Consider the following 12,500-nt stretch of genomic DNA (forward strand, 5'->3'; position numbering starts at 1 on the left):
TATATTATATACTGGTATACTGTAATAGTAATACTACCAATATACTATATACTGTAATAATAATAATACTACTAATATATTATATACTGGTATACTGTAATAATACTACTACTAATATATTATATACCGGTATACTGTAATACTACTTATATATTATATACTGTAATAATAATAATAATAATATATTATATACTGTAATAATACTATTACTAATATATTATATACTGGTATACTGTAATAATAATAATAATAATATATTATATACTGTAATAATACTATTACTAATATATTATATACCGGTATACTGTAATACTACTTATATATTATATACTGGTATACTGTAATAGTAATACTACCAATATATTATATACTGTAATAATAATACTACTAATATATTATATACTGGTATACTGTAATAATAATACTACTAATATATGATATACTTGTAATAGTAATACTACTAATATATTATATACTGTAATAATACTACTACTAATATATTATATACTGGTATAGTGTGTCATCATACAACCTGTTATCTATAACTAAACCTGTTATATCATACAGTTTGCTCTACAGTATATAACTAAACCTGCATTGGTTGGGTCATACATGCAGAGCAGAAAGCATTGTTCATTCAGACAGCCAAACAACAGGGAAGGGACCCCCTGGCCTCCACAGACACACAGACAGACAGTAGTGTCTAACATTAGACGTCACAATGGTCTCTTTGACATGGACTGTTACTGGGGGTAGATAGCTGTTCATCGGGAGCAGAGCACACAGAGTCCAGGAGCACTGGGCTGACCCCCTTACGCAGGAGCACTGGGCTGACCCCCTTACTGAGGAGCACTGGGCTGACCCCCTCACTCAGGAGCACTGGGCTGACCCCCTCACTCAGGAGCACTGGGCTGACCCCCTTACCCAGGAGCACTGGGCTGACCCCCTTACCCAGGAGCACTGGGCTGACCCCCTTACCCAGGAGCACTGGGCTGACCCCCTCACTCAGGAGCACTGGGCTGACCCCCTTACCCAGGAGCACTGGGCTGACCCCCTTACCCAGGAGCACTGGGCTGACCCCCTTACGCAGGAGCACTGGGCTGACCCCCTTACTGAGGAGCACTGGGCTGACCCCCTTACTGGGGAGCACTGGGCTGACCCCCTCACTCAGGAGCACTGGGCTGACCCCCTTACCCAGGAGCACTGGGCTGACCCCCTCACTCAGGAGCACTGGGCTGACCCCCTTACCCAGGAGCACTGGGCTGAACCCCTTACCCAGGAGCACTGGGCTGACCCCCTTACCCAGGAGCACTGGGCTGACCCCCTTACCCAGGAGCACTGGGCTGACCCCCTCACTCAGGACCCCTGGGCTGACCCCCTTACCCAGGAGCACTGGGCTGACCCCCTTACCCAGGAGCACTGGGCTGACCCCCTCACTCAGGAGCACTGGGCTGACCCCCTTACCCAGGAGCACTGGGCTGACCCCCTTACCCAGGAGCACTGGGCTGACCCCCTCACTCAGGAGCACTGGGCTGACCCCCTTACTCAGGAGCACTAGGCTGACTAGACTACTGTATACTGGTAGAATAGCATTAACACTAGGCTGACTAAACTACTGTAGAATAGCATTAACACTAGGCTGACTAGACTACTGTAGAATAGCATTAACACTAGGCTGACTAGACTACTGTAGAATAGCATTAACACTAGGCTGACTAGACTACTGTATAGTGGTAGAATAGCATTAACACTAGGCTGACTAGACTACTGTTGAATAGCATTAACACTAGGCTGACTAGACTACTGTAGAATAGCATTAACACTAGGCTGACTAGACTACTGTAGAATAGCATTAACACTAGGCTGACTAGACTACTGTATAGTGGTAGAATAGCATTAACACTAGGCTGACTAGACTACTGTAGAATAGCATTAACACTAGGCTGACTAGACTACTGTATAGTGGTAGAATAGCATTAACACTAGGCTGACTAGACTACTGTAGAATAGCATTAACACTAGGCTGACTAGACTACTGTAGAATAGCATTAACACTAGGCTGACTAGACTACTGTAGAATAGCATTAACACTAGGCTGACTAGACTACTGTAGAATAGCATTAACACTAGGATGACTAGACTACTGTAGAATGGTAGAATAGCATTAGGAGTCATTTGTCTTGTTAATCACAGGCATCTTTACTGGGCTATTAGTTCGGTCAATACCCTCTTCAGATCCTTAATTTACATCTTCACATTATGGAGACTATTCCCAGCTGTATTTCAACCTTTAAAAAACATTAAAATAATAGCCCAATTTCTGTTCACCATTTCCGTTCCTGGTTCATCAGTGGTTTCCAAGGTACAGTACCAAACAGATAGCAACACCATCAGTGGAAATGAGCCATTTCTGCATTGCAAGATACAACTATTCACAAGGGTCAAAGGTTAGGTTGCACAATGCCCTTCTTGCCTTGCAGCTATAAAACTGGAGTGTATTCATTAGGAGTGAGACTGAGTGGAGCACTGATGCTGAACACCTGCTGAGCCCAGCGCTAGTCGCTCCATCTATTAGAATGAAACGGATCAATTACACTGCAAGACCGTGCATCTGCAGTGGCAGAATCAAGACATTATTCCAGATCATTTTATCTTCACTTAGAAATCCTCAGAGTCACATTGTATCATATGATCCACTAATAAAAAACCAAGAGAGTAACAAGAAACTTTGAGAGAAATCTGAACTAGATAAAATGACATGATTTTGTTGTTAAAAGATAAAAACTGCGACCTAACAATCAGTTAAATGTAAGACAGACAGCTAAGTGGTAACTGTCTCCATTGTCAAAATAAACCATGACGATAAGTATCCCGTATTGTGACATCATATTGTCTGAAATAAAGCTGCATAGTGGGTGATAAGTATCCTTATTGTGACATCATATTGTCTAAAATAAACCTGCATAGTGGGTGATAAGTATCCTTATTGTGACATCATATTGTCTGAAATAAACCTGCATAGTGGGTGATAAGTATCCTTATTGTGACATCATATTGTCTAAAATAAACCTGCATAGTGGGTGATAAGTATCCTTATTGTGACATCATATTGTCTGAAATAAACCTGCATAGTGGGTGATAAGTATCCTTATTGTGACATCATATTGTCTGAAATAAACTTCAGGTATGGTGCTTCATCTCCTCGCAGGTTCTTGATGGGGATTGTGACTTCACCCCTACCTAAATGTAGAAACTACCTCGACTACCCCCGCACATTGACTAGGTACCGGTACCCCCTGTAGATTGCCTTGTTATTGTTATTTTATTGTGTTTCTTTCACTTACAGTTGAAGTGGGAAGTTTACATAAACCTTAGCCAAATACATTTAAACTCAGTTTTTCACAATTCCTGACATTTAATCAGAGGAAAAATTCCCTGTCTTAGGTCAGTTAAGGATCACCACTTTATTTCAAGAATGTGAAATGTCAGAATAATAGCAGAGAGAATGATTTATGTCAGCTTTTATTTCTTTCATCGCATTCCCAGTGGGTTAGGAGTTTACATACACTCAATTAGTACTTGATAGCATTGCCTTTAAAAAGATTAACTTGGGTCAAACGTTTCGGGGTGCCTTCCACAAGCTTCCCACAATAAGTTGGGTGAATTTTGGCCCATTCCTCCTGACAGAGCTGGTGTAACTGAGTCAGGTTTGTAGGCCTCCTTGCTCGCACACGCTTTTATCAGTTCTGCCCACAAATGTTCTATAGGATTGTGGTCAGGGCTTTGTGATGGCCACTCCAATACCTTGACTTTGTTGTCCTTAAGCCATTTTGCCACAACTTTGGAAGTATGCTTGGGGTCATTGTCCATTTGGAAGACCCATTTGCGACCAAGCTTTAACTTTCTGACTGATATCTTGAGATGTTGCTTCAATATACCCACATAATTGTCCATCCTCATGATGCCATCTATTTTGTGAAGTGCACCAGTCCCTCCTGCAGCAAAGCACCCCCACAACATGATGCTGCCACCCCCATGCTTCACGGTTGGGATGGTGGTCTTTGGCTTACAAGCGACCCGATTTTTCTTTTTTATGGCGGTTTTGGAGCAGTGGCTTCTTCCTTGCTGAGCAGCCTTTCAAGTTATGTCAATATAGGACTAGTTTTTTTGTGTGGATATAGATACTTTTGTACCTGTTTCCTCCAGCATCTTCACAAGGTCCTTTGCTGTTGTTCTGGGATTGATTTGCACTTTTCGCACCAAAGTACATTCATCTCTAGGAGACAGAACGCATCTCCTTCCTGAGCGTTATGACGGCTGTGTGGTCCCATGGTGTTTATACTTGCGTACTATTGTTTGTACAGATGAACGTGGTACCTTCAGGCGGTTGGAAATTGCTCCCAAGTATGAACCAGACTTGTGGAGGTCTACATTTAAAAAAAATCTGAGGTCTTGACTGATTTCTTTAGATTTTCCCATGATGTCAAGCAAAGAGGCACTGAGTTTGAAGGTAGGCCTTGAAATAAATCCACAGGTACACCTCCAATGACTCAAATTATGTCAATTAGCCTATCAGAAGCTTCTAAAGCTATGACATAATTTTCTGGAATTTTCCAAGCTGATTAAAGGCACAGTCAGATTAGTGTATGTAAACTTCTGACCCACTGGAATTGTGATACAGTGAATTATAAGTGAAATAAACTGTCTGTAAACAATTGTTGGAAAAATGACTTGTGTCATGAACCAAGTAGATGTCCTAACCGACTTGCCAAAACTATAGTTTGTTAACAAGACATTTGTGGAGTGGTTGAAAAACTAGTTTTAATGACTCCAACCTAAGTGTATGTAAACCTCCGACTTCAACTGTATATATATATTTTTTATAGGATAAATATTTACTTAACTCTTTCTTGAACTGCATTGTTGGTTAAGGGATTGTAAAGTAAGCATTTCACAGTAAGGTCTACACCTGTTGTATTCAGAGCATGTGACAAAGTTTGATTTGATTGGCTGTAGATCCATAGAAACCTGTTTCAGAGACATTGGGGTTACCATCGTACCATACTGACCAGTGACCACTACTCTGGTGGGACAGATATGGGATATGTAATCAAGACAATGCATATAAAACACACAACATATAATATCATATCACAACATAATGATATTGGTGTGGTGCCCCTCGTCAACGTAACTGAAACAGAGGAGCCAAGCTAGTCTCTTCCCCCAGTTACTTTCCAGTGAGCCTAAAGCCAGACTGACAGAATGGGGCTCATAATGTAAAGCATGTCCTGACAAGTTAAACAGACACTCAGCGGTGGAAAGTTAGCTAATGTACTCCCAGCTCCTCCCCTGTACAAGGCATTCACACACGGCCAATGACATGGACATGTCATTAACAGTCTCAGCTATGCAATTAGCTCCCCAAGCTGTCAATCAAAACACACAGCCAATGACGGGTACATGTCAGGCATGCCCCTCCAGCCGAACCATTAGCTCCCCAAGCTGTCAATCAAAACACACAGCCAATGACGGGTAAATGTCAGGCATGCCCCTCCAGCCGAACCATTAGCTCCCCAAGCTGTCAATCAAAACACACAGCCAATGACGGGTACATGTCAGGCATGCCCCTCCAGCCGAACCATTAGCTCCCCAAGCTGTCAATCAAAACACACAGCCAATGACGGGTACATGTCAGGCATGCCCCTCCAGCCGAACCATTAGCTCCCCAAGCTGTCAATCAAAACACACAGCCAATGACGGGTACATGTCAGGCATGCCCCTCCAGCCGAACTATTAGCTCCCCAAGCTGTCAATCAAAACACACAGCCAATGACGGGTACATGTCAGGCATGCCCCTCCAGCCGAACCATTAGCTCCCCAAGCTGTCAATCAAAACACACAGCCAATGACGGGTACATGTCAGGCATGCCCCTCCAGCCGAACCATTAGCTCCCCAAGCTGTCAATCAAAACACACAGCCAATGACGGGTACATGTCAGGCATGCCCCTCCAGCCGAACCATTAGCTCCCCAAGCTGTCAATCAAAACACACAGCCAATGACGGGTACATGTCAGGCATGCCCCTCCAGCCGAACCATTAGCTCCCCAAGCTGTCAATCAAAACACACAGCCAATGACGGGCACATGTCAGGCATGCCCCTCCAGCCGAACCATTAGCCCCTCAGGCTGTCAGTCAACGAGCACACTGACATTGAAACAGTCCTATCGTGCACAGATTACATAGGCTTGCTTCCCAAATGGCACCCTGTACAGGACCCATAGGGATCAAGGCCTATAGTAGTGTACTTTAGTAGGGAGTAGGGATCCATTTGTGACTCAACCATCGACAGGAATAAGTATTAGCCAAATTACTCCTGTAATGAATTAACACAGAGGAGATCGTTCAGTGCAGAGAGAAATATAATCTACAGGGGAAGAGACGTCTGTCGGAATACTGGGCTCCCGAGTGGCGCAGCGGTCTAAGGCACTGCATCTCAGTGTTAGAGGTGTCACTACAGACCCTGGTTCGATTCCAGGCTGTATCGCAGCGGTCTAAAGACACTGCATCTCAGTGTTAGAGGAGTCACTACAGACCCTGGTTCGATTCCAGGCTGTATCGCAGCGGTCTAAAGACACTGCATCTCAGTGTTAGAGGAGTCACTACAGACCCTGGTTCGATTCCAGGCTGTATCACAGCGGTCTAAAGACACTGCATCTCAGTGTTAGAGGAGTTACTACAGACCCTGGTTTGATTCCAGGCTGTATCACAGCGGTCTAAGACACTGCATCTCAGTGTTAGAGGCATCACTACAGACCCTGGTTCGATTCCAGGCTGTATCACAGCGGTCTAAGACACTGCATCTCAGTGTTAGAGGCATCACTACAGACCCTGGTTCGATTCCAGGCTGTATCGCAGCAGTCTAAAGACACTGCATCTCAGTGTTAGAGGCGTCACTACAGACCCTGGTTCGATTCCAGGCTGTATCGCAGCGGTCTAAAGACACTGCATCTCAGTGTTAGAGGCGTCACTACAGACCCTGGTTCGATTCCAGGCTGTATCGCAGCGGTCTAAAGACACTGCATCTCAGTGTTAGAGGAGTCACTACAGACCCTGGTTCGATTCCAGGCTGTATCGCAGTGGTCTAAAGACACTGCATCTCAGTTTTAGAGGAGTCACTACAGACCCGGGTTCGATTCCAGGCTGTATCACAGCGGTCTAAGACACTGCATCTCAGTGTTAGAGGCATCACTACAGACCCTGGTTCGATTCCAGGCTGTATCGCAGCAGTCTAAAGACACTGCATCTCAGTGTTAGAGGAGTCACTACAGACCCTGGTTCGATTCCAGGCTGTATCGCAGCGGTCTAAAGACACTGCATCTCAGTGTTAGAGGAGTCACTACAGACCCGGGTTCGATTCCAGTCTGTATCACAGCGGTCTAAGACACTGCATCTCAGTGTTAGAGGCATCACTACAGACCCTGGTTCGATTCCAGGCTGTATCACAGTGGTCTAAAGACACTGCATCTCAGTGTTAGAGGATTCACTACAGACCCTGGTTCCATTCCAGGCTGTATCACAGCGGTCTAAAGACACTGCATCTCAGTGTTAGAGGCATCACTACAGACCCTGGTTCCATTCCAGGCTGTATCACAACCCGGCTGTGATTGGGAGTCCAATAGGGCGGAGCACAATTGGCCCAGAGTCGTCCAGATTTGGCCGGTGTAGGCCGTCATTGTAAATAAGAATTTGTTCTTAACTGACTGGCCTTGTTAAAATAAAAATACTGACAATATACTGCCAGCGGCTGCTTTGAGTGGTAACACGGATGTTTCATCATTTTATCCCACCATGAGACTCCTTTCACTCCTTTCCAAGTTCCTCCTCATCAAATATTGAAAGTCACAGACCTTATTGGTAAGCTGTCTGTATACCTCTCCACCTTCCTTGTGGGTGTGTCTAAAACACCAATCTAAAAAACCACTGCCTGTCCTGTAGTGCCTCAGGCCTTGGCAAAGAGGTCTTCTAACAATCAATGAGACTTCCTGATTGAATACATGTTGAATCAACGCGTGTCTTACTGTTCCCACCTTGCTTTTCTCCTGCTGTAGTTCTATCTGGATGTCTGTGAGTTTGGCCCTCAGATCTTCATTGGCAGCCTGCAGGGCCGCCAACGTATCGGCCCTCTCCATCTTGCCTCGGCCCCCAGCCCCCCCGGCCCCCCCGGGCCACTTCTTGGACATGGTGAAGCTCTGGAGGTGGTGCTCCAAGGGACCAAGCCCCCGCCCCCCCCACCCCTCCCCCTCTCTCCGGAGGAAGCACCTGAGAACCTTCTCTAGTGTCTTCAGCCTTCTGTCAGCCTGTTGTCCTCAGCTACATCTTCTGGTCCACCTGGAACAACAAGACACAACACAGCATTTTAGTGAAGAGGCTGTTGATCCTTTTCTAACAAGTTAGACTGTTGATCCTTTTCTGACAAGTTGGGGCTGCCGATTGGCGCAGCTGTTTAAGGCACTGCATCTCAGTGCTAGAGGTGTCACTACAGACCCTGGTTCGATTCCAGGCTGTATCACAGTAGTTTAAGGCACTGAATCTCAGTGCTAGAGGCGTCACTACAGACCCTGGGTCGATTCCAGGCTGTATCACAAACGGCCGTGATTGGGAGTCCAATAGGGCCGCGCAAAATTGGCCCAGCGTCGTCCAGTTTAGGGTTTGGCCGGGATAGGCCGTCATTGAAAATAACAATTTGTTCTTAACTGACATGCCTAGTTAAATAAAGATTTTATTTTTGTTTTTAAAGTTAGACTGTTGATCCATTCATAACAAGTTAGACTATTGATCCATTCATAACAAGTTAGACTATTGATCCATTCATAACAAGTTAGACTATTGATCCATTCATAACAAGTTAGACTATTGATCCATTCATAACAAGTTAGACTGTTGATCCATTCATAACAAGTTAGACTGTTGATCCATTCATAACAAGTTAGACTATTGATCCATTCATAACAAGTTAGACTGTTGATCCATTCATAACAAGTTAGACTGTTGATCCATTCATAACAAGTTAGACTGTTGATCCATTCATAACAAGTTAGACTGTTGATCCATTCATAACAAGTTAGACTGTTGATCCATTCATAACAAGTTAGACTATTGATCCATTCATAACAAGTTAGACTATTGATCCATTCATAACAAGTTAGACTATTGATCCATTCATAACAAGTTAGACTATTGATCCATTCATAACAAGTTAGACTATTGATCCATTCATAACAAGTTAGACTATTGATCCATTCATAACAAGTTAGACTATTGATCCATTCATAACAAGTTAGACAACAACTTAAGAGTTTGACGTCTTTGTCTATTTCTTCTGTCCCACCTGGAAGAAGAAGAAGAAGGAAGAGGAGGAATGAAGAGAAGTATGAAGAGGAGGAGGAAGAGGAGGAGGAAGAGAAGGAGGAAGAGAAGGAGGAAGAGAAGGAGGAAGAGGAGGAGAAAGAGGAGGAGGTAGAGAAGTATGAAGAGGAGGAGGAAGAGGAGGAGGAAGAGAAGGAGGAAGAGAAGGAGGAAGAGGAGGAGGAAGAGAAGGAGGAAGAGGAAAGAGAACACAAGACAGAAACACGGTTACGTGATAAACAGGAATATGAACCATGGGGAGGGTGTCTAGAATTATTCCAACTGTAAGTGTGTCAACAATTCAAGCTCTACTACAGCATATCCAAGCAGCCTTGCAGACAGACTTGCAGACAGACTTGCAGACAGACTTGCCTCGCATCGGTTTCCACCAGCACTTCCAAAGGGTAACTTCAGGTTCCCAAGCCTTTTCGGTTTCCCATTCTGTGGAATCTCTGAGAAATGAAGGCTAGGCAAAACGTAGACTAAATGATTCGGATAATATAAACATCAGGAGGAGGAGTCTTTGAAAGTCTTCTCCAACATTGTGTCATGACAAGGTAAATCTGCATCAGGTCACGCCGACCCAATCCTCTAATCCTCTTGTCACCGTCAGCCTCCTGTAATAACATTCTAGCCTGGTCAAACAGACTGACTGCTGTGCTCACCTGAAGTAAAACACAATGGGATAACAATAATAATAATAATAATAATAATAATAACAATAATAACAATAACAATAATAACAACAACAACAAAATTAATAATAATAATATAATAATAATAATAATAATAATAATAATAACAATAATAATATTAACAATAATAATATTAACAATAATAACAATAACAATAACAATAATAATAATAATAACAATAATAATAATAATAATAATAACAATAATAATATTAACAATAATAACAATAACAATAATAACAACAATAACAATAATAATATTAACAATAACAACAATAACAACAATAATAATAATAACAATAATAATAACAACAATAACAACAATAATAATAATAATCTCATGAGATCAGACTGGTTCCAACAAGCTCATAACATTCACCTGTGTTCGACCAATCGAGCACATAAAAAAACATCCTTGACTTTCCCTGTTAGTGTTTTCGTACCAGCAGATAACAGCAGCTATGTGTACAGTGAATACACTAATGTTCATGTATATCCCATGGCCTATCCACTCCCATTAAACCAGATGTTATTGGTCACATATACACATGTTTAGCAGATGTTATTGGTCACATATACACATGTTCAGCAGATGTTATTGGTCACATATACACATGTTTAGCAGATGTTATTGGTCACATATACACATGTTTATCAGATGTTATTGGTCACATATACACATGTTTAGCAGATGTTATTGCGGGTGTAGTGAAATGCTTGTGTTTCTCACTCCAACAGTGCAGTAATATCTAACTAAATGCTTGTGTTTCTCACTCCAACAGTGCAGTAGTATCTAACTAAATGCTTGTGTTTCTCACTCCAACAGTGCAGTAGTATCTAACTAAATGCTTGTGTTTCTCGCTCCAACTGTGCAGTAATATCTAACTAAATGCTTGTGTTTCTAGCTCCAACAGTGCAGTAATATCTAACTAAATGCTTGTGTTTCTAGCTCCAACAGTGCAGTAATATCTAACTAAATGCTTGTGTTTCTAGCTCCAACAGTGCAGTAATATCTAACTAAATGCTTGTGTTTCTCACTCCAACAGTGCAGTAATATCTAACTAAATGCTTGTGTTTCTAGCTCCAACAGTGCAGTAATATCTAACTAAATGCTTGTGTTTCTCGCTCCAACAGTGCAGTAATATCTAACTAAATGCTTGTGTTTCTCGCTCCAACAGTGCAGTAATATCTAACTAAATGCTTGTGTTTCCAGCTCCAACAGTGCAGTAATATCTAACTAAATGCTTGTGTTTCCAGCTCCAACAGTGCAGTAATATCTAACTAAATGCTTGTGTTTCTAGCTCCAACAGTGCAGTAGTATCTAACTAAATGCTTGTGTTTCTCACTCCAACAGTGCAGTAGTATCTAACTAAATGCTTGTGTTTCTCGCTCCAACAGTGCAGTAATATCTAACTAAATGCTTGTGTTTCTAGCTCCAACAGTGCAGTAATATCTAACTAAATGCTTGTGTTTCTAGCTCCAACAGTGCAGTAATATCTAACTAAATGCTTGTGTTTCTAGCTCCAACAGTGCAGTAATATCTAACTAAATGCTTGTGTTTCTCACTCCAACAGTGCAGTAATATCTAACTAAATGCTTGTGTTTCTAGCTCCAACAGTGCAGTAATATCTAACTAAATGCTTGTGTTTCTAGCTCCAACAGTGCAGTAGTATCTAACTAAATGCTTGTGTTTCTAGCTCCGACAGTGCAGTAATATCTAACTAAATGCTTGTGTTTCTCGCTCCAACACTGCAGTAATATCTAACAATTTCACAACAATACACACAAAACTAAAGGTAAAGAATGGAATAATATATATATATTTATTTATTTATTTCACCTTTATTTAACCAGGTAGGCTAGTTGAGAACAAGTTCTCATTTGCAACTGCGACCTGGCCAAGATAAAGCATAGCAGTGTGAACAGACAACACAGAGTTACACATGGAGTAAACAATTAACAAGTCAATAACACAGTAGGAAAAAAAAGGGGTAGTCTATATACAATGTGTGCAAAAGGCATGAGGAGGTATAAGTATTAGGACGAGCAATGTCAGAGTGGCATTGACTAAAATGCAGTAGAATAGAATACAGTATATACATATGAGATGAGTAAAGAAGTATGTAAACATTATTAAAAAGAGAATTGTGTTTTATTAAAGTGTCCAGTGATGACAGGTCTATGTACAGTATATGGGGCAGCAGTCTCTAAGGTGTAGGGTTGAGTAACCAGTGATGACAGGTCTATGTACAGTATATGGGGCAGCAGTCTCTAAGGTGTAGGGTTGAGTAACCAGTGATGACAGGTCTATGTACAGTATATGGGGCAGCAGTCTCTAAGGTGTAGGGTTGAGTAACCAGTGACGACAGGTCTATGTACAGTATATGGGGCAGCAGT

At 42.3% G+C, this 12,500-nt stretch overlaps 1 protein-coding gene across 1 annotated transcript in view; it reads right to left on the reverse strand.

The window, feature by feature from the left end:
* LOC116359714 (janus kinase and microtubule-interacting protein 3-like) overlaps positions 1-12,500 on the reverse strand; it is an 83,560-nt gene that overhangs the window by 50,200 nt on the left and 20,860 nt on the right. Inside the window, exon 2 of the mRNA XM_031813056.1 lies at positions 8,092-8,392. Coding sequence (XP_031668916.1) covers positions 8,092-8,244 — 153 coding nt within the window. The 5' untranslated portion in view covers positions 8,245-8,392. The remainder of the gene's footprint in view (positions 1-8,091; positions 8,393-12,500) is intronic.

Source organism: Oncorhynchus kisutch, unplaced genomic scaffold (assembly GCF_002021735.2).
Source record: "Oncorhynchus kisutch isolate 150728-3 unplaced genomic scaffold, Okis_V2 Okis04b-Okis11a_hom, whole genome shotgun sequence".
In the NCBI taxonomy this organism is placed as follows: domain Eukaryota; kingdom Metazoa; phylum Chordata; class Actinopteri; order Salmoniformes; family Salmonidae; genus Oncorhynchus; species Oncorhynchus kisutch.